The 20,505-nt window shown below is 37.3% G+C and overlaps 4 protein-coding genes and 1 pseudogene across 5 annotated transcripts; 3 read left to right on the plus strand and 2 right to left on the minus strand.

Annotated features, from left to right (window-relative positions):
- Window positions 1-268: 268 nt before the first annotated feature.
- On the minus strand, window positions 269-2,940 carry LOC120006112 (annotated as a pseudogene).
- A 692-nt stretch (window positions 2,941-3,632) lies between these two features.
- LOC120005211 (40S ribosomal protein S30) lies at window positions 3,633-4,770 on the minus strand. The gene is made up of 2 exons (XM_038854722.1): window positions 4,526-4,770; window positions 3,633-3,881 (listed from the first exon to the last, which is right to left on the minus strand). The coding sequence occupies exons 1-2, from the start codon at window positions 4,665-4,667 to the stop codon at window positions 3,835-3,837; spliced, it is 189 nt and encodes a 62-aa protein (XP_038710650.1). The 5' UTR covers window positions 4,668-4,770; the 3' UTR covers window positions 3,633-3,834.
- Window positions 4,771-8,073: 3,303 nt separating this feature from the next.
- LOC120006310 (asparagine--tRNA ligase, cytoplasmic 1-like) lies at window positions 8,074-11,275 on the plus strand. Its single transcript, XM_038856320.1, has 6 exons — window positions 8,074-8,618; window positions 9,189-9,779; window positions 10,036-10,292; window positions 10,369-10,498; window positions 10,628-10,686; window positions 10,896-11,275. Exons 1-6 carry the CDS (start codon window positions 8,130-8,132, stop codon window positions 11,077-11,079), a joined length of 1,710 nt encoding a protein of 569 aa, XP_038712248.1. The 5' UTR covers window positions 8,074-8,129; the 3' UTR covers window positions 11,080-11,275.
- Window positions 11,276-11,702: 427 nt separating this feature from the next.
- LOC120006047 (protein FAR1-RELATED SEQUENCE 5-like) lies at window positions 11,703-14,621 on the plus strand. Its single transcript, XM_038855923.1, has 3 exons — window positions 11,703-11,804; window positions 11,907-11,978; window positions 12,081-14,621. The coding sequence occupies exons 1-3, from the start codon at window positions 11,703-11,705 to the stop codon at window positions 14,619-14,621; spliced, it is 2,715 nt and encodes a 904-aa protein (XP_038711851.1).
- Window positions 14,622-15,190: 569 nt separating this feature from the next.
- Window positions 15,191-20,266, plus strand: LOC120005223. 2 transcript variants are annotated; one of them, XM_038854736.1, is made up of 8 exons: window positions 15,191-15,368; window positions 15,481-15,542; window positions 15,631-15,714; window positions 16,194-16,248; window positions 19,092-19,227; window positions 19,634-19,684; window positions 19,909-20,046; window positions 20,088-20,266. In XM_038854736.1, the coding sequence occupies exons 1-7, from the start codon at window positions 15,257-15,259 to the stop codon at window positions 20,006-20,008; spliced, it is 600 nt and encodes a 199-aa protein (XP_038710664.1). In that variant the 5' UTR covers window positions 15,191-15,256; the 3' UTR covers window positions 20,009-20,046; window positions 20,088-20,266. The 2 variants fall into 2 exon arrangements, with proteins under 2 accessions (XP_038710664.1, XP_038710663.1); XM_038854735.1 differs by having other exon boundaries at window positions 19,909-20,118.
- Window positions 20,267-20,505: the final 239 nt, after the last annotated feature.

Below are 20,505 nucleotides of genomic sequence, written 5' to 3' on the forward strand. Positions count from 1 at the left end.
CACAGAAGCTGTGAGAAATAATTAATCTTTGCAGCCCACATCATGTTCATCATCGCTTCTCTGACATCATCTCAATTTTTACAAGGGTGGAAAAAAGACATTGAAGTGCTTACTAGGCCTAGGACTGGGTTGCAAGAAAATATATACAGGGTTAAAATTTAGACAAAATTTTCCGTGATTAGTGTTGCAGACACAAGGAAGAGTGGGGAATCTGGTTAGCTCTCCATCCAAGCCTGTAACGCAGCTAGTCCATCTTCCTTGGCAGTACCCTTTTTGCAGACAACTAGTCCCTCCAAGATTATTTAATATGCAGAAATAGAAACAATTACCTCGTCAAAATTAGCTGTGGCACCGAATGGAGTTGCCAATGCTTCTTGAATCTGTTTCATGTTGTCACTTTGCTCTTTAATCTGATCCATGGTCTTGTCCACATCATCTATATTCCTGTAAAACAACCCACAAGGTTTTCTACATAAGCAACACTGGAAAACTACTCTCTCAGACCAATACTTTCAGAAAATATGTTTGTCAGTTAAAGAGAGGGTAACTCAATGCACAATCAACATTAGCATAAGATTGCAGAAATACAATCCTATAGTGAAGTTACATCATCTACTCAGGAGAAGCAACATGCACTATAAGCCTTCAAATGCCCCTTCCAAATTTCCCAAATAGCTTTAAGTTACGTATTGTGAAAGTGGCAATACTTCAAACATTTTACCACAAGCTAGTCAAAAAGGAGGAATGAGGACATAGATGCAACAATAAGGCCTAAAAATAAAACAGCGGATGAAATGAAGTACAGTTGCTACATACATTGCTTTCTGCATTGCCTTCATTGCTGCTGCGCCAGTTATCAATGCACTCAGTGTCGGTTGTAGCCTTTGCACCTTCTAACATTATCATCTGTAAAATTGATTGCCATCACAGCAATTTAGGTATCATGAGATCCATACATCAAATCATATTCATATCATAAGAATCTTGTAACAAAGAAGAAACTTTATGATTATGACATTTCCAAAGCTAACCTGGTCATGAATGCGCAATTGAGAATTTCCAAGTTGTTCTATTCGTTGTTCATATAATTTTTTCCTCTTCAAACACCGCAAAGCCCCTGCAGAAACGAACTTACCGTTACAATGTTACAGTGGAATTCCAACCTAAGATAAAAAGGACAAATTATGCTTGATTGTACTCATTGTTCAAAAAAAGAGGGGCAAAAATACCAGGGATGCAACCCACATATCAGCATAGAGCAAAAGAAAAGGTTCATCTTTTTTTCAGTAACAGCACAAGAGGGAGGGTTGACTGTGTCTTATTCTGATGCGGTGATGCCTATAGCATTCGCATAAACAAATGGCTATGTGGAAAAAGAAGATATTGACACAGCAATAGTTTGAAAAATATGAATGGAAATTTGAAAACAAAAATAGAACACTCGAATATTTTGGGAAAAAGTTAAACAGTAAAAGAAAATTTATAGGCATCTCGACTTGAGATGAATTTCCTAGAGTAGAAAAACAAGTCAATCGACTATGTAGATGAACAAAAGGAATGCTTCATGTGAACAAGATGATGGACACAGAGAAGTACAATAATACTACATCAAGTCAGTCTATGGTTTATGAAATAAATTCATAGAATGATAAACACAAAATTCATTGAGCCATCTGTCACCATACCTCTTCTGTCCTTTAATGCGGAAAATTGTGTGGCCTTCTCAAGCTCTTCAGCAACTTTTTTCATAAGTACTTTCTCACTTTTCTCTAGCATGTCCAGAGTTTGCACCATGCAAAAAATTTGAAGGCCTAGTAGCGAAATCGCAACAGCAAAAGTTTAGAGTTCAGGTGGTGGAAAGGGAGGAGTAGCAGGATTAGCCAGGTGCAGAACTCATTGTATAAATAATCAGCTGAGCGTCCCCAACTTCCAATTAAGGTATCTTACTGGAATAATACACACACACACGCAAAGAGATGAAAAATACGCAGATGGGTTATTCTTCAACAAAAATTCTCATATGCATTTTCTTTTCTTGTTATGATAATAGAAATTCACTAAAGGCCCCAAGAAGGGATCACCACTCACCAACACAGCCGAAGCATCAGATGCAGGGGATGTAACAATATTATTACCATATACGACTCCACTGTACTAGAAGGAAATACAACCAAGCCAGTAGATGTTCGAGGAAATTACCCTAATAAAATCCTTCCTGTATTCAGTTCGGAAAGCAATTTCTATGCCCACGCCCCACAGTTCCTCCCTATGGTTCTTACTTTTTCCGGTATATGAATATAGCTTATGCTACTAAGCAGTCCACAAAAATCTCATCCCACCCGAAATTGAATTAAGCAATTGTTTTCTCACATCCTCAATTAGTAAATTCCCATACTAATTTCACCGATATTGACATCAATCAACCGACCAGCAAAACCCACAATACAACAAAAGATAACAGATAAATTGCTAAAACTAACATAGCAAACAAAAACAGTCGGAAGAATCATACCCCGTTTAACATGTCTAATGTAGTTAAAACATTAGTTTCCTGCTTAGGTTTCCCGAAAAGCTTGTTAAACATTGACATGGTCGATCCTCCGCTTCAAAAACCCTCGCAACTCCCTACGTCAGTAAACAAACGTCAACCATCAAGACCTTAATCGAAGAAATCAAACTCCGTCGAAACAAATATGATAAAATTGAGATTTTCGAGCTACCAAAACTATCATCACGATTACATAAACGTAATACTTGCGGACCTGTAAAATCGATGAATTGGAATTAAAAGATTGGGATCGAAGTGGAGGTAGACTAGGGTTTTAAAGCTAAGGAATTATGTGTAGCGGAAACAACCACTCAGACGCAATCTCCTCCGAGGCAGAATTTGAGAGGAAAAGAGAGGAGGGGTTGCCTTGCATTAGAAGGCGTGTTATGTTACATATCGGATTTACGTATATTAAGCCATGTGTGCTTCTCACATGCGGGATCCCCCAGTGTTTTTAAAGTGCGGGGATAGGTTGTCAGCCATTCATCGGCCCGGGCCACGTTCAGATACACATTTGCAATGTTGGCATTGGGATAGGTTTTCCTCAACATGTTGGCATTGGAAATTATCGTAGCCTACTAGCCTTCAGACCAAGACTTTCAAAAATACTCCACAAATCAGTTCCTTCAGTGGTTCAAAAACGGATACACCATCCGCAATTGCTTGAAACACGCTAAGGAGAATCGTTTGCTTTGCATAAAAATAATTTGTAGATCGTATCGCAACCACCACATCTATTTGTTGCACAATCTTCGAAGCTTCATTGTTCTCTTCCTTTGCTCTGCTGAATCAATAGTCTTAACAGGCACAACGGGGAGAGAGGAGGTAGTGTGGGAAGGGGAGAGTGCAAGGGATAGACAATCTTCCCATCAATAAAACATGTGATCATACTGCTTGTACTTTTATACATGATAAATTTACCAGTAATGTTTCTGTACTGGTAGTTTGGAGTTCACAGAGGATTGCAAATACTTCTTATTCAGATGCAATGTTCTACAGCAGAAAATTACAAAAACTACATCAATTAAACACAAAGACTTCCTCACATAATTGTTCCAGCAAGTAACATATCAAAATAAGGAAAAATAAACTCTGCATTCAATATCTGAATTCCAAATCCAATCATGTAATTTCCAGCCAATTAAATGACAATGTCTTCATCATAGTTCAAACAAAATAAAAGTTACTAAAACCACTACAAGACTTGAGTAATGAGAAATTTTGACAAGACAAAAGGTAAAGGCGTAAAGCATCTTCACCAGCAGAAGTCCTCATTCTCTCAAGCTTTACTTCTCTGAGGAGTTGGGTCCCCTCTTCTTGCCAAATCCCACCACTGTAAAACAAACAAATTAGTAGGCCATCAAAACACCCCTGAAAGTTGTTGCTACCAATTTATAAGCTCTGAAATCTCAATTCATCACAGCTTGATCATGCTACTTCTGTATAGGAAGTTCAAGGGTATTTGTTTTGACATAAGAACAAAACCCTACTGAGTATTCTACAAGCTATACCGCTTACTCCTGGAAATTATATTGATGAACAACTGAGTACTCATTTGACTCTAATGAAAGTAAATCAATGCAAATCAAAGTTTGTAAGATGTTTAGATCCTAACCCTACCACTGCAAACCAACTAATAAGAGAAGCTAGCACCAGCAAATATAAATGGGTTGTACTAACAATTGACAAGTTCCAAGAATACCAATTCAATCATTCGCCGCATGCCCTAGTTTCTTAAGAATTTTTTTACGTATTTATGTCTAAAGAAAATAAGTCAATAAAAATCAAATCCGAAGCCTCTTGACCTCCAATAAATTCAGAATATTTTGCATTGACGAAGAAAAACTATGAACATAAGAACGTAATCAACACGATGTGTAAGAGCTTTAAAACCAACAGTAACACGCAATACCCTACAAAATCACGTATGCAATAAAAAATGAAAAAAAAAATAACAGGATTCGATGGAGATGTTACCGGCGGTGACAAAACGACGGTTGTATTGCATACGCTTGTGAGCGCGGCCGCGTGGCTTCTTCTTCTTGTCCTGTTTGGCCACCTTCGGAGTTTGGCCTCTCACCTTACCTGCACGAGCAAGAGATCCGTGAACCTTACCCATCGCTACCGTTGGAGAACTCTTCCGCCGGTGATTAGAGCTGCTGTTGTAGCTTCTCTCGCTGCTTCAAGCCGACTCGCCGAGGTTATGAAGACTCAGATTAGGGTTTTGGAAACGCATTATAGTGTGCATACTCAATACGACATCGTGGAGTAACAGAAGAAGTGGGCCTATTGGCCCAGAATTATTGGGGGGACTTTAATTCAAAGCCCAATATTAATTTGAGATCCAACTTTATGACCATGGAGAAAGGGCCCATAATATTTTGTCAGTGGGCTAGATTTAGATCCTTCCTCTAGGTTATCGCTGTTTAAAGCCCAAACCCGTTGATGGGGGTGTCCACTGTTTGTTTCAGTCGGTTTTTAACACAAACTTAACCTACCGTTTAGTCAATTATTGATGGATTTGTCATATTTTTTCGATTTTTCGATCAGTTCTCACAAATATACATTTGACAATAACCGATCAAATGATTTATTTGGCGGTCAATTTGGTTTGACATTTTTTTTTTTTGAACAGCCATATGTTATAGTGGATTAACTCACATGACATATCTAATGTGAAATACATCAATGCATGTTGTTTGCGGAAGATATAGTTTTAATGAATGAGATCATTTTAAGAGTTAACCCAAACCCTGAGATGTGACGTGGATGCACGTTTTAGAGTGTAAAAGAGTTAAATTTAGTAGGACTAAAAAACTATATATATGAAATGTAAGTTTAGTACAAGCATACAAGGGAATGAATAAACAATAGATAGAATAAGGGAACAAACAACCAATTGAATTAGATAGAAGAGAAGTAATAAAAAGTAACATTTTTAAATATATTGCCGCGATTTTTCAAGTTAAAAGATATATCAATGAAGATGTAGCTAATGTGTTTAAAAACTGGTGGATGAAGTAGACGAGTGCATCCGAGATTTTATGTAACCAATGGAAATTTCTATGTAGGTCAGCGATATGAGTCGAGATGATGTATGGTTCTGAATATTGGGTTATTAATAGATCATATCCAAAAAAATGCGTGTAGTAGGATTGTGAATACTTCGTTGGATTTATTAGATCTAAGATATAAGTAACGCAAGTTGAAGATAAATCGAGAAAATAATTTAAGATGGTTTAAGTATGTACAACATAGAAGACAGTATTGCGACGATAAAGAGATTAGAGAGAATGTGCATAGAAGGGTAGGAAATCATATACATAGTATGATTACTGAATAAGAGAATGATTTTGGTGCAGCCACATCAGCTTCTAGATAAATTCTATGATTGCCACGTGAATTATGAAAAAGATTAAAATGCATATTAATTCGGATTTACACACAAATAACATGTATTAATTATTTTTCCTAATTTTTTGTCAATTTAATAAAATTCATTAATTCGGTTACCTTTTATAAACGGTAACTATATACATTGTTAGTAATTTTGTTGTTAACGCTTTCATTCCTATTTTAATTTATCAATCGGTAACTATATACATTGTTAGTAATTTTGTCGTTGACGCTTTCATTCCTATTTTAATTTATCAATTAATCTGTGTCATTAAAGTTGATTTTGTTTTCCTTTCTCACTTTATTGTTTAACGGCTACCATATAATTTAATCTATTAATTGAGCCATTATTCCATATATATCCACACTCATTTATAACATTAAACAGCCATGTTTGATAGACTAACCTCACCTGTAACTGTTAATTCTCAAAAGTAGTGTGATGTTTTATCGTGGCAATGTACAATTAAATTCTCTAAGGTTGGTAATTTCTATTTGTTTAATACAAAATATTTATTAATTGTGATGATTGCTTAACCTATATAAATTATAAAATCTTTGTGTTCTTTTCAACTTTCAAAACACCTAAACTAATTCTTTCTCATACAACGTATCATTATGTCTGATATACTGAAAAAAATTGATGGTTCAAGGATGAATTGGGAGGTGATTGCCCGCATCAGCCGGCTATGGAATTCTAAGAACGTCCGAAATAACAATGACCTCCTGAGTTTGGATATGCTTTCTCTTGGATGCAAAGGTGATGATAGACTCTTCTATTTTATCGTTAAATTCATAACACATCTTTTGAAGCCAACGTATTGCTATTGTTTATTTATGCAACATGATTTTGGGTTTATTTTATTAAACCTAAAACCCTTTTTTTGATGCATTGATTTATAACTTTGACTATGCAGAGAACACAAATCCATGGAAAAATTCACAAGCGTCAGGTCGAAATGTTTCGCAATAAAATCGAAGAGGGACATATCCACGTGATTAGAAATTTCAGAGTTGTTGATAGTGATAATGCATACAAGCTTGTAACGGGAGACGTATCAATTAATTTTTTGCCCATTCCTTCCTTCAAAGAGCTATTGGGATATGACGGTGCTCCCATTGAACACTACAAATTTCATTTTCAAAATCAAGATGAGATAATCAAACGGCTAAACAACCACACATATTTGACAGGTTTTCATTGTCCCTACTCTATTATCTCTGTCATTTGTCTTTGTTTCGCTATTGGCTATGACTATCTATCACAAATGTTAATGCAGATGTTATTGGGTTGCTCACTGGAATGGGTAAAATCGACAAAATAACCGTGGATGACTCTTTGGTTGAAAAGTTAGACTTGGAGATAGAGATTGAACGTAATATATTATCCGTCTGATTTTGTTTTTTCTTAATTTAATTGGATTAATGTTTTTTCCCTCATTAATTTTCGATTGAATTTTCACGATTGCATATGCTTCCATCCATAATCTAAAAATGTCCAAATAAAAAAACGGAAATTAAAAGTAAACACTATATTTTCGCAGCAATATAATTATAAAAAAAAACTACATCCATCAATAACCTAAATTTGATAAAATTTACAACTGGATATTGAAAAACAAACATAACAATTATGCTACATTATAATTAAAAAGTAAAATTACATACCGCGCAAAACGCGGACATGTCACCTAGTGAAGAGGAAAACTTAAAAAATATGATTTGAATTAGTAATAAATTATATATATTTAATATGAGTTGATGAAAATAATGTTCGTAGAAAAATGAAAAACAAATACACAAAATGAATTTTCATTCATTTTCTCATTAGATAACCGCCAAAATTTTGAATTAAACACTCGGATGAAGATCAACGTTTTGAAAATATAATAGCATAATATTACGATTTTTGGAATTTTTTTTTTGTGTTTTGTTTCGGACAAACAAAATAATCAGACAAGTAAATACTAAATATTTAAGATTACCTAATCCGTCAGATCTAATCTTCATGCGGTCATGCGCGTATGGCCGTTCACTTATTTGCCACAGAACGAAATACGATAGATCTCACACACCAGATTCTGCTCGGCTTAGATATAAAATTCCAGTTAGGGTTTATGGCAGCCTAACGAATATTGTGGCCACAAGACTGTATTTCGGTGTTCAGAAATCTGTCTTATCATCAATGGCAGATCACTCTTCTGAGCCGCCAGTATCAGAACTCGCTGCCACAACCCTAAACGATGCCGCTGCGTTGAAGGCCCGGTTCTCCGACCGGGTCCATATCAAATCAATTGTATCCCGACCCGACGGGGGTGCGGGGCTTGCCGGCCAACGAGTTCGGGTCGGTGGATGGGTCAAGACTGGTAGGGAGCAAGGGAAGAACACGTTCGCTTTCCTTGAGCTCAACGACGGGTCGTGCCCTGCGAACTTACAGGTCATTGTGGATGCCGCCGTGGCGGATCTGGGCCAGCTGGTGCTGACCGGCACGTGCGTTGTTGTTGAAGGCGTGCTTAAGCTACCACCGGAGGGTACCAAGCAGAAGGTGGAGCTCCGGGTGGAGCAGGTTATCCACGTCGGCCCTGTGGATCCATCCAAGTATCCCATCCCTAAGACGAGGCTTACACTTGAGTTTTTGAGGGAACACATTCACCTTCGACCGAGAACTAACACGGTGAGTGTTGTTTATTAAAGTGGCCGCAAGTTATATATAGTTTTGCGATTTGCTTATAATTGCTTAATGGGATGAAAAATTTTGAATTAGGCAGAATTTGGGGAAGATAGAATGAATAAACGCATCTACCTGGTCTTATTTTTAAAAAGCCATGGGCATTTTATTTATGAACTCTGATTTACCTTGTTTTATCAGATCTTGGAGGTCAGTTATGGTGTTAATTTGTGGTCCCTGGGTGGTATAATCTGATGTCAAGATATCTGATCATGCATGCTGGTTTCGGGTTGGTTTTATGAATTGTATACTGTATAAGAAAAAAATTAGAAAAATAATACAGCTGATGGAAAACGGGTTTGAATTATGAAGTTAGAAACTAACCTCTACTTGATTCAAATTGAGGATTTTTTTATTGATCCTTGTCCGTCGATACTTGTTTCTCTTTCTGGCCTTTTTTGATAATTTGATTACTTTTGGGTTTACAAGCTAGCATCCCCTTGCACTCAAATGTTCAAAATCAGTTTTGTAAATTATTATGATATTGGTGAACATTAATATAGTGCTTGGCTCTAGATTTCTGCTGTCGCAAGAATTCGAAATGAACTTTCTTTCGCTACCCACTCGTTCTTTCAAGAGCACGGGTTCCTTTATGTTCACACTCCAATTATAACCACCAGCGATTGTGAGGGTGCTGGTGAGATGTTTCAAGTAACAACCTTGATCAATGAAGCGGAAAAACTAGAGAGGGAGCTAATTGTGAATCCTCCACCTTCAAAAGCTGACGTAGAAGCTGCTAGGCTTATGGACAAAGAGAAAGGAGAAGCGGTTGCCCAACTAAAAGCTTCTAAAGCAAATAAGCAAGACATTAATTCTGCTGTAGCTGAACTGAAAAGAGCAAGAGAAAACGTTTCTAAGCTGGAGGAGAGATTTAACCTTAAACCGGGCATCCCTAAAAAAGAAGGAAAAATCGATTATGGCCAAGACTTTTTCGGCCGTCAAGCGTTTTTGACTGTTTCTGGCCAACTACAAGTTGAAACTTATGCGTGCGCATTAAGCAGTGTCTATACATTTGGTCCAACTTTCCGTGCTGAACAATCTCACACTTCAAGGCATTTGGCTGAATTCTGGATGGTGGAGCCAGAAATAGCTTTTGCGGATCTTAAGGTATGCTTATAGCCTACAACTTATTGAAAGTCCTGTCGTAAAGTTTTTCAAAGATTTTTTGGATGTTGGATTGAATTTGGTTATGATATCTGCAAATGATGTCGCACTCGAATATTTTAGTGACTGCTGACCACCAGACTATTTGGAGCTGTCTGAATCAAACAATCTCTATATCAGGGATCATAAAATTGCTACTCCTTTTTTTATTTTATTGTTGTGGCTTGTGCAGGAGGTATAATTGTTGTTGCTTGTGCAGGATGATATGAACTGTGCCGAGGCATATGTGAAATATCTGTGTCAGTGGTTGCTTGACAAATGTCTTGATGACATGGAATTTATGGCTAAGCATATTGATAAAAGTTGCATTGATCGTCTAAGATTGGTCGCTTCTACACCTTTTGTACGTATATCTTATACGGAAGCAGTGGAATTACTACAGCAGGCTGTGAAGGATGGTAAGAAGTTTGAGAACAAAGTAGAATGGGGAATTGATCTAGCGTCTGAACATGAAAGGTACGTCAGACTGGTGTTTTAATGCATTTGTGTTTCTGGGTCTTTTATTGATGTCTTGGTTCTCCTGATCTTGTAGATACTTGACCGAGGTTAAATTTCAGAAGCCTGTTATTGTGTACAATTACCCGAAAGGGATCAAAGCATTCTACATGAGGCTTAACGATGACTCAAAGACAGTGGCTGCAATGGATGTACTTGTACCAAAGGTACAACGTTGTGCCTAACTGCCTATGAACATCATTTGCTGGATGTTGTTTGACTTAATTCTAATTTCTTGCTTGATACTTGTATTAAGTAGTTTTTTGCATGGAATAACAATAGTGGGATTGTTTTAGGTGGGAGAGTTAATTGGTGGAAGCCAAAGAGAGGAGCGATATGAAAACATCAAGGAAAGGTAAATGAATCATTATATCGTTGATTGTGCATTTTTTTTTTCCTGCGTTCCTCCAGATATGTTTGTCACTCAAAGTCAAGCTGTTCTACTAAACAATTTGTTCTGTAGAACCCTTTCCGTTATATGTTTTTATTGCATTTATGTTTGAATGATAAAAGTTATTTGAAACTAAAATATATTTTTTCGTTGGATGCGTTCTCTCATTGTAGAATCTTGGAGATGGGGCTGCCTCTCGAGCCGTATGAATGGTACCTCGACCTGCGACGCTTTGGAACCGTGAAACACAGTGGATTTGGACTAGGGTTTGAACGGATGATTCTGTTTGCCACCGGTATTGACAATATTAGAGATGTTATTCCTTTCCCAAGATACCCCGGGAGAGCGGATCTGTGATTTGCAATTTATAAAACACGTAGAAATCTAAATATTTTCTGGCTGAAGAATTGAACTAGTTTGATCTATTCGAACTTTATTGCGACTTAGTTCTTGATTTATTTCAAATAGAAATTACACTATTGAAAAGAAAGGCTATCGGGTCTCTTGTGTATTTGGAAGAAAATAGAAATATGTTTGTCAGTTCTTACATGTACTTCCGCTGCGCTCATACACATGATATGATGCTCCAAGTCCGCTGTTTTTCTATGAAATTACGCCGTCACTCTTCTTAAAGCTATGATCTCTTTTCTGTGGGAGGCCATTTTTACTCGTTAAGGCAGTATAGGTTTCTAGTATGCCAGCTTTTGCTTATGTTTTAGCAGGCAAAGTCGTGGAAAATCCAACATTTATTGCCTCAATAAAAAATAATTTTAGAAAGAACCTTATTTGCACCCTCACTTTTGCTAAGTACACCCCAAAACTCGCAAAAAACACTCATCTCTTCACACCCCCTACTGACCCTACCATTTCCCTCCCATTTCTATCGTTCTCCTTCGTTTCACTCATCTCTGTGTTCTGCAACCGACTCTCTCTCTCACTCAAATCACGCGATTCTCTCTGTTCGAACGCCATTCTTTCCAATGGGCAAAGTCGACGACGATGATATGGATTACGAGGCCGCGATGGAAGATGATGAAGCCTCGTTCGACGAAGAACCTAACTTTTGTGAAGATGAAGAACTGGTAAGTTTAACCCTAACCCAACCGCGACCAAAAGTTAGGGTTTTTTTCGAACAGATATATCTCCTTTGACTGGGTTGATCACCATTGCATGTGCTTTCACAGGGCGACGTTGTTGAGTCGCATACTCCTTTGATGGTTGAAGCAGACACAACCCAATTTTTTCGAACAGAAATGGTATGAACTATAACCCAGTTTCTTGTTGATAAATGTAGGAATTTTCTGGTAGTTTAGAGGTTATTTAAAGTATTGTTGATGGTTGGTTTATGGATTGTGTAGGAATTTCACAATAAAGAGGATGTTCTTTCGTATGTTAGGAGATGTGGCCGTAGGCATGGAGTAGTTGTGGTTGTCAAACGATCGGACTTGAACAATCAGAAGAGAACTCCTAGGATTTTATTTGGGTGTGAGAGGGGTGGTGGATACAGGGCAAAAGGTGTTCCAAAGAAGAGAAAATCAGCAACAAAGAAATGCCAATGCCCCTTTTCTCTGAAAGCTCAAGTAACAGATGCATCAACTGGGACATGGGGGTTGGTTGTTATTAATGGGAAGCACAACCATGCTTTGGTCAAAGCTTTTGAAGGGCATTCATATGTAGGTAGACTAACTGCAGAAGAGAAGGACACTGTTGAGAGGCTAAGTAGGTCAGGGGTGAAGGCAAGAGAAATATTAAATCACCTAAAGCTGAAGGATCCTACAAATGCAACAACAATCAAGACAGTCTACAATGCCAGAACTGCTCTAAGGCTTGCTGAGACTGCTGGTAAGTCACATATGCAACAGTTGTTCACGTTATTAACTGAGAATGGGTATGTTACAAGACATCGTTATGAACCAGAAACTGAGGTATTACAAGACTTGTTTTGGTGTAACTCTACTTCAATTCAACTGGCCAGAGCATTTCCTTTTGTTTTTATGTTAGACTGCACATACAAGACCAACAAATATAGGCTACCTTTGCTGCAAATTGTTGGAGTTACTTCTACAAAGAAGACATTCTCTGTTTGTTTTTGCTATATGAGTGCAGAGAAAGAAGAAACTTATGTGTGGGCTTTGAATTGCTTCAAAGACTTGTTTGAGACAGTATTGGCAGGTGTTTTCATATGTGATAGAGAGATTGCATTGATGAATGCATTGAAGACTGTTTTTCCAAATGCAAAGAATATGCTATGTCGAGTACATGTATCTAAGAATGTTCTTAGCAACTGTGTTGGTTTATTCAAAATTAAAGCTGAGTTTGATGACTTTATGAGCTGCTGGAGCACTGTCATGCATTCCAAAACATTGGCAGATTTTGATAAGGCAGTGAATGACATGCAAAACAAGTTTAAAGCTCATCCTAAAGCCCTGGCTTATGTCAATGATTCATGGTTGAGTAAATACAGGTCATACTTTGTGGCTGCCTGGGTTGATCAGTTTTTTCATCTTGGGAACACAACAACAAATAGAGTTGAGAGCAGCCATTCTAAGCTTAAGAAGTACCTGTCTAACTCGGTTGGTGGATTTGTCCAGTCTTTTAGCAAGATTAACTTGTTACTTCAAGGTCAAGTTGTTGATATAAAGGCCTCATTTGAAGACAGTCTAACTAGAGTGCCAATTCGATTCAGGATACCTTTCTACAAGGAATTGGTGAATGTGGTATCTACTGCTGCCTTGGAGAAGATTGAAACTGAATGTTCTTCTATTGGGAGTGAAGGAGTTAGTGTTGATGACTGTCTCCATACAAATTCTCAATGTTTTGGTCTGCCATGTGGTCATATGCTTACAATTTACAGAAACGAAGGTAAGGCCATCCCACTTAGTGACATACATCCATATTGGAGACAGTTGTGCATCCAACCATTCAGTCAAGACCCTAAAGATGAAGTGAAGATTGATACTGAGATGGAGATGGTGTGGAGGACATTTGCGCTTGCTACTGTGCCTCAAAAGCTAGAAATAAAAAGACAGCTCCAGTCACTAGGCAAGGCAAGCAACACTTCTATATTAGAGCCAAAACCTAAGGTGAATGTGAGGGGGAGGAAGAAGGGGCAGAAGGGGTTGAAAGCATCTCAAGCTGATGAAAAATCAACCAAGCGTGATCCTTCAGCATTTGAGCATGCTGTTGAGTCTCATGTGTTTGAAGATGTTCAACAAAGTCAGAACTCCAAGCAGAGTGTCAAACAGAAGGGAAAGTTGAAGGTTCATAGAACTAGGAAGCCAAACACCAATCAGTGGGTGTCCATGTTTCCTGATTTCTTACAGAACTACATTTTCAAAATTTTTGATGTCCCTGGAGATGGCCACTGTGGGTTCAGAGTTGTCGCATCGTTCTATGATTGGGGTGACGATGGTTGGAAAATAGCTCGGAGAGATCTTGCAAATGAGCTTCGGATGAATGAATGTCAATATGACAAGGTATTAGCTCCTTTCTCAAGCACATTTGAGCTGTTATCCAGTGTTGAGTGTTTTTCCACTATGGCAGATAGAAAGAATTGGATGATCATGCCTTATATGGGAAATGTGGTAGCTACCTGTTACAATGTTGTTGTTGCACTAATTTCACAAGAACAGTGCCTCACATTTTTCCCCCTCAGGGACCCACTGCCACTGGATTATAAGCAAGGGATCATGGTATTCGGGTATATAAATGACTCTCACTTCATCAGACTTGAGTTAGCAGAAAATAGTCCCATACCTCCTGTTTCAAAGATGTGGACAGATCATCATCAATCCAATGCCAGAGGTTGGCCAAAAATGTTTTCTTCTAGGATCGAAAAATTCAAGACACTTTCTGGGTGTAAACCAAGTAACATAGCGACTGTGGAGTTGATAGATTGATTGAGGGCAATGTCTCAACTGATTTTGTTTAGGACTGTGATGACTTCTATGTTCATTTTGTTTAGGACTGATGTTTAGGACTGATATGAAGACTATGTTCATTTTGTTTAGGACTGATGTTTAGGACTGATATGAAGACTATGTTCATTTTGTATAGGACTGATCTGAAGAACATTGATTTTGTGTAGGTTTTGATCTGAATTATTGAAATGATTTTGTTTACGTGATTATGGTTTCATTTTGTATATGTTTTTGTATATATACTCTGTTTTTGTAACTGTTGTGCATGGGGTGTAGGTTGTAAATTTTGAAAAACTAAGAAAATGGGGTGAACTCATAATTGTTTTAATTTGAGCTGGAGTTTATTTAGAATGGGGTGTACTTAGCAAAAATGGGGGTGCAAATAAAGTTCATCAAAATATATGGGCTTGGATCGGGTAAAAATAGTTAGATAATTGGGTTCGGCCCATGCTGATGATTAGTAATCAGATCGAGTCGCCAGCCGACCGGGTCTATCCGTTTGCACCGCCACACCGGTTCTCAGGAAGGGAAGAAAAGAAAGAGCACAATAGCACATCACGCATCGCGGCATCGGTTTGGTTACTGCCAAACAAAATAGAGAACGAGGAGATGAAATGGAGGTTAGGGCGATAAAGAAGCTGACGAAAAATTGGCGAAGAAAGTCCGGCGATGACAAGTTCTCTCTCCCAACGCGAGATGAAGATTCTCGTCCCATGGATTCCCAAGGTCTCTGTATATCTCGACTCTCTTGTATCTCATTCAAACTAAGATTAATTTTTGTTTTCGTTGTCATTTACTCTTTTTTTTTTTCGTTGTCATTTGCTTTTGTGATTTACAGAACAGGAGGAGTTCGTTCGATCACTTGAGAGGGAACAAGCTCAGCACAGTCGCTTATGGAGGGTAAATTTCCGTCGTTTTGTCTGAATTATTTGTCACTTTGCTACTTCTTCTTTTTTTTCCCTTTTAATGGATAGTTTTCCTTTTTTAGAGTGTATTCGCCACATTTCTTTTCTGCTATGATGCGTTTGTTGTGTACTCCATGATTCAACAGGCAACATCTCCATGGGAACTGGTATGATTTGCCATCCTTAGATTTTATAATTTTCCTTGTAATTTAGCTTGCATAACCATGCCTAACTATTGTGTGTCGTGATTGTGAACTGGATGTTTTAGTAAACACATGATCTTTAAATTTATTTACCAGAGACTTTTGGCGCCTGAATTAGGTCGAGGTGTTATTTGAGTAAATCGTAGAAGTCCAATTTAGGGGATTGGATCCATGGTGCCTTTGAATCTCCAGCACGTAATTTCTCCACAATTATATGAAACGTAAAATTGGAGGATTGTACATTTTCTCTTTGAATTTTTAATGGTAGGATCATGAAATGGCATATATATATACACACACACATTGAATGGAATAGGATCAATAATATGATATTGAAGACTGAAAATCTGGAAATCAAGTGGAGCATGAATTAAATATTTCTGGCTTCTTCAAATAGGGAAAAAGACATTGTTACTTCTCATCCCTTTTCTTTTGATGAACAGCGTTATCATGCTTACTTCATGGAGGACATCGCCTCATGGATGGTTATAGCTGCAGGTTCAGTCCTACACTTGTTCATTTATCTTCATCCTTCAGTTTAATGCATAATTCAGATTGCATGTGCTGAGATTTTGTTTAATATAACTAGGATTGCTTATGGTATATGCAATTCTCATTTAAGTATGTTGACTTATTTAATTTATACTTGTGTTTCTATATACATCATCATTCCCTTTTATAATTCCTATTTCTTAAAATGTTTAAGTTGCTATTAGTCGTGGTTGATAAGTTGGATATGAGAGCCTCAACCTGTATATTATAAGATTAACATTGTAGCATTTATGCACTTGTCTGATATTAGAAGAACATATTATATGCTGGTTTGGTTGGTATTTGCTTTTATCATCTTTTTACTAAATTAAATAAATAAAATCATATGTTGCCCTAAGCAATCCTATATTGACAAGGCATTGAGGGTTTCAATTTTTTTTGTCTAGGGCTACTTTATCTCAGTAATTTAGGGCACAGGATTGAAAAGTAAAAATTTTATTTTCCTTGAGCTTCTTAAACCGTACATCATTATCATCTTCTTGTGGTCTGCATAACCTAGATTGTGGAAACCCATCCTCAACTTTGAAAATTTTATTTTCGAGCTTATACGTGATGCATGTTTCTCTTTTTCAGTTGTGCCAGTAATGAACATTTCATATTATCTATATTAATCACTCGAATAAACTTACCAAGAATGTAACTCTAGCCATCAAATAAAGCACTTGTATCTTTTGAATTTGATGGTTTGTGTTTTGACATCTTTTGATTTCACTCAGAGTTTTCAAAGGCGAAAACGCAAGGCGAGGCGTTATCGTCTCTCCAAGGCGAGGCGTAAGCCTTGATGCGTTGAGGCATAGGTTTTTCAGGAAAAAATATTTTTACATTAAAAATAGATAAATATAATAAAAAAAAGAGACAGAAATAATAACAAGTCATTCTCATACTAGAAAAACTTAGTTAAAGACTACGTACTTCAAACAAAGACAATAAACTCAAAGTTCACTTCAAAGTATAGTATAACTTCACTCACTGGTTCAGTGGGTCTAAATATATAAATATAATAAAAAAAAGAGATAGAAATAATAACAAGTCATTCTCATACTAGAAAAACTTAGTTAAAGACTACATACTTCAAATAAAGACAATAAACTCAAAGTTCACTTCAAAGTATAGTATAACTTCACTCACTGGTCCAGTGGTTCTAAATCAGTAAATCTAATTAAACACTAAAGAGTAAATACAATTGACTGGTTCTAAAATTCTAAATAAACACTGATTCTAAATTTGTAATTGAACACTTAAATGACTAAAAAAATTATAAAAGTAAAGAAAGTGGGGCAGAAGTACAGAACAAAAAACAAGGAAAGTGGGAGTGTGGAACAGAACAAAGAAATCGAAGAAAGAAACAGAAGAAATCGATATTTGATAGTGGGAGTGGGTCAGAGAAAGTGGGACAAAGAAGTAGAAGAAATCGATATTCGATAGTGGGAGTGGGTCAGAGAAAGCGGGACAAAGAAGTAGAAGTATAAACTGACCTGCAATGGTCTTCGTCTCTTACACAGTGGTAGTGGGTACTGAGTCGCAGTCTCGCAGATCGTCGATCGGACTTCGGAGAGGTCGATCTCGAAGCTTTCAGATCTGTCTGTAGGACCTAATGTGGAGGAGTTGCGTAGATGGTCAGGTGGAGCCGTGGAGGTCGCGAGACTCGAGTAGATGGAGTCGCATCACTCGCGTAGAGCCGTAGATGGTCTTCTTCGAGTCTTCAAGTCTTGGACAGCAGTTGCGAATTGAGTTTTGAGGTCTGTATCGGACCTAGAATTCACTCACGCGATTTTGTTTCTGGTTTTTTCACTTTTTCCTTTGAAACGATGTAGTTTCACGAGTCGCCTACAAAATGCATGCCTCAAACGCTTCACTCATCGACGTGTTTTTGTACGCTTTCAGATGAAAGGCGTGTGTTTACGTGGTTTCGTTTTATCCATGCGCATCAGTTCGTTTTAAGGGCAAAACGCGTTTTGAAAACGCCTTTGAAAACACTGATTTCGCTATTCCAAATTTGGCTCCTGCCACAACTGACATTTCTTACTTGTAACATCTTTCGTTGAAATTTATAGATTGCTGCTTATTTGTTCATAGGTTTTGATAAACATATGTTATCTTTACTCCTTTGGTTGGTTGCTGATCCATTACATGTTGCTGTTCTGAAGCCTTTTTTTAAAAAAAATTGGTAACTTGCCTTCCTGATATTCAATATGCTCCTTTTCCTATTCCTGTTTGTTTTCACATTTTTCTCCTGCTATTTAGGTGAATATTGCTTTGTTACCTACTAAGGCAAAACACTTGAGCAGTTTTGACAAGTTATTCAATGGTGAACTGAACTTTAAAATTTCATTTTAGATGCCTAGTGTAATGGCGATTATGTGAATGTGTATATTTGCTACTAAGTCCACTAGAGTTGGAATATTCATGAACTACCAATCTTCAATGGTGAACTGAACTTTAAAATTTCATTTTAGATGCCTAGTGTAATGGCGATTATGTGAATGTGTATATTTGCTACTAAGTCCACTATAGTTGGAATATTCATGAACTACCAATCTTCAATGGAATATTCAATGGTGAACTGAACTTTAAAATTTCATTTTAGATGCCTAGTGTAATGGCGATTATGTGAATGTGTATATTTGCTACTAAGTCCACTATAGTTGGAATATTCATGAACTACCAATCTTGACCGTCCATAGGGAGAAATTTTGCATCCTGATTTTGGCATCTTTTCTGTTTTGTTGCTGTCACCAAGTGTCCCATGTTGTTAAAGTTTGATGTCATTTAACTTTAGCATCTGACAGATTTGGTAGCTGTTTCGGCATGCACAATGGCTATCATAGGGCTGCTGCAGGGGTCAAGGTATCACAGGCGATGGATTTGGTACTCCTTTTCTGTTGGCCTTGTACTGGCAGTATTCTGGTCACATTACCTGCTGAGGTAAAAGTTTATCTTCTTATGTATTGTTAGTTGCATTATGTTCCTCAGATTCTTGTGAAATTTTTTGCTATTGCCTTGAAAGCTTCAAATAGATTGTATTCTTTGCGAAGCATAGAAGAGAGAGGAAAAGTATCGAGTTTCAATCTCCCCTTGCGGCCCCCCTCTCTCTCTCTCGTATCATAATTCTAAATTGAGTGGTATAGGCCTTAACAATTCTGTTTCCATACGTAACCTTAAAACAACATACATTTTAACAAAGTTGAAACTTTGCCTGCTCTTCTGATTGTGTATTCGGTTTCACACTCTTTTAGATTTTCCAATTCTTGCTGAATTTTGCATTATGCCTTTTCAAGATAGGTTCCTGATATATTGGTCATTTGCTCACTTGGTACTTATTGCGTGACAGATTGCCAAAATTCCGCTGGGATGTGATTTGGCTTCCTTTTGGGCCTCTCGGGTTAGTATTATCTACAAGGGGAATTGAAGTCCAGTGACCTCAAATAAAAACAAGAAATTTTCTTTGAGACAAGATACTTTATATTTACTGGCGAAATGGTAAATATATATATATTTGAGGTTACTGAGTCTTCATTTTTCCTTATTTATATATACTATTATCCTTGTGTGTTTCTTATCTTGTAAGTTCAATAAGAAATGTATCTGCTGTTCATGATATTGTAGCGGAGCTGGAATAACTCTCTACGTGGATCATCTTCTATCTGAGTCATCGGAAGAAGTGAGAAAACTTCGAAGTTACATGTATGCTTACAAAGGCAGCTAAATTGTCATTTTCGTTTCTGGCTATTTTCCACTCTGATTATCAAGAGTAAACGCCCAGGATATATATGGTCTCACATCTTGGCACTGGTATTGGCTATTCTGATTTTCTTATGGTCCTTTGTCTCTTTGAAAGGTTTTGATGGGCTGGGTACTCTTACAGCCCAAATAACTGTTATAATTAGGATGAATGGGCTAGAAAACTGAGATTCGGCCCATCTAACACAAAGTCCAATGCATAAGACAATGTGTGGGGCCGCATCACCAAATCATGTTAAGTGGGCCTTGTTGCCGATCTAACATGCCCGGCGGACCAGAAAAAGTAAAAAAACAGTGACATCAAACGATTCAAAGTTCAAACCATAGTTTTAAGCACTTGGCTATTTTATTATGGACAATGTTAGAGACTCTCAAAATTTGATCCTCAAAAATCCCTCAAATCTATGTAGCATTAAAATAGTCATAGATTAAAAACACACATGTGGGGCCCACTTTACATCC

The sequence above is a fragment of the Tripterygium wilfordii genome, chromosome 9, assembly GCF_013401445.1.
Source record: "Tripterygium wilfordii isolate XIE 37 chromosome 9, ASM1340144v1, whole genome shotgun sequence".
NCBI classification, from domain to species: Eukaryota; Viridiplantae; Streptophyta; class Magnoliopsida; order Celastrales; family Celastraceae; genus Tripterygium; species Tripterygium wilfordii.

What these genes read in the sequence shown, in the direction of transcription:
- LOC120006047 (XM_038855923.1), top strand. Translation starts at nt 11,703, where the DNA reads ATGGGCAAAGTCGACGACGATGATATGGATTACGAGGCCGCGATGGAA. An exon ending in TTTGTGAAGATGAAGAACTG is followed by an intron (nt 11,805 to 11,906) that starts GTAAGTTTAACC and finishes GTGCTTTCACAG; the next exon opens with GGCGACGTTGTTGAGTCGCA. An exon ending in AATTTTTTCGAACAGAAATG is followed by an intron (nt 11,979 to 12,080) that starts GTATGAACTATA and finishes TGGATTGTGTAG; the next exon opens with GAATTTCACAATAAAGAGGA.
- LOC120005211 (XM_038854722.1), bottom strand. Translation starts at nt 4,667, where the DNA reads ATGGGTAAGGTTCACGGATCTCTTGCTCGTGCAGGTAAGGTGAGAGGC. An exon ending in CCGTCGTTTTGTCACCGCCG is followed by an intron (nt 3,882 to 4,525) that starts GTAACATCTCCA and finishes TTTGTTTTACAG; the next exon opens with TGGTGGGATTTGGCAAGAAG.
- LOC120005223 (XM_038854736.1), top strand. Translation starts at nt 15,257, where the DNA reads ATGGAGGTTAGGGCGATAAAGAAGCTGACGAAAAATTGGCGAAGAAAG. An exon ending in AGCACAGTCGCTTATGGAGG is followed by an intron (nt 15,543 to 15,630) that starts GTAAATTTCCGT and finishes TTCCTTTTTTAG; the next exon opens with AGTGTATTCGCCACATTTCT. An exon ending in TGGTCACATTACCTGCTGAG is followed by an intron (nt 19,228 to 19,633) that starts GTAAAAGTTTAT and finishes ATTGCGTGACAG; the next exon opens with ATTGCCAAAATTCCGCTGGG.
- LOC120006310 (XM_038856320.1), top strand. Translation starts at nt 8,130, where the DNA reads ATGGCAGATCACTCTTCTGAGCCGCCAGTATCAGAACTCGCTGCCACA. An exon ending in TAGCTTTTGCGGATCTTAAG is followed by an intron (nt 9,780 to 10,035) that starts GTATGCTTATAG and finishes TTGCTTGTGCAG; the next exon opens with GATGATATGAACTGTGCCGA. An exon ending in TGGATGTACTTGTACCAAAG is followed by an intron (nt 10,499 to 10,627) that starts GTACAACGTTGT and finishes GGATTGTTTTAG; the next exon opens with GTGGGAGAGTTAATTGGTGG.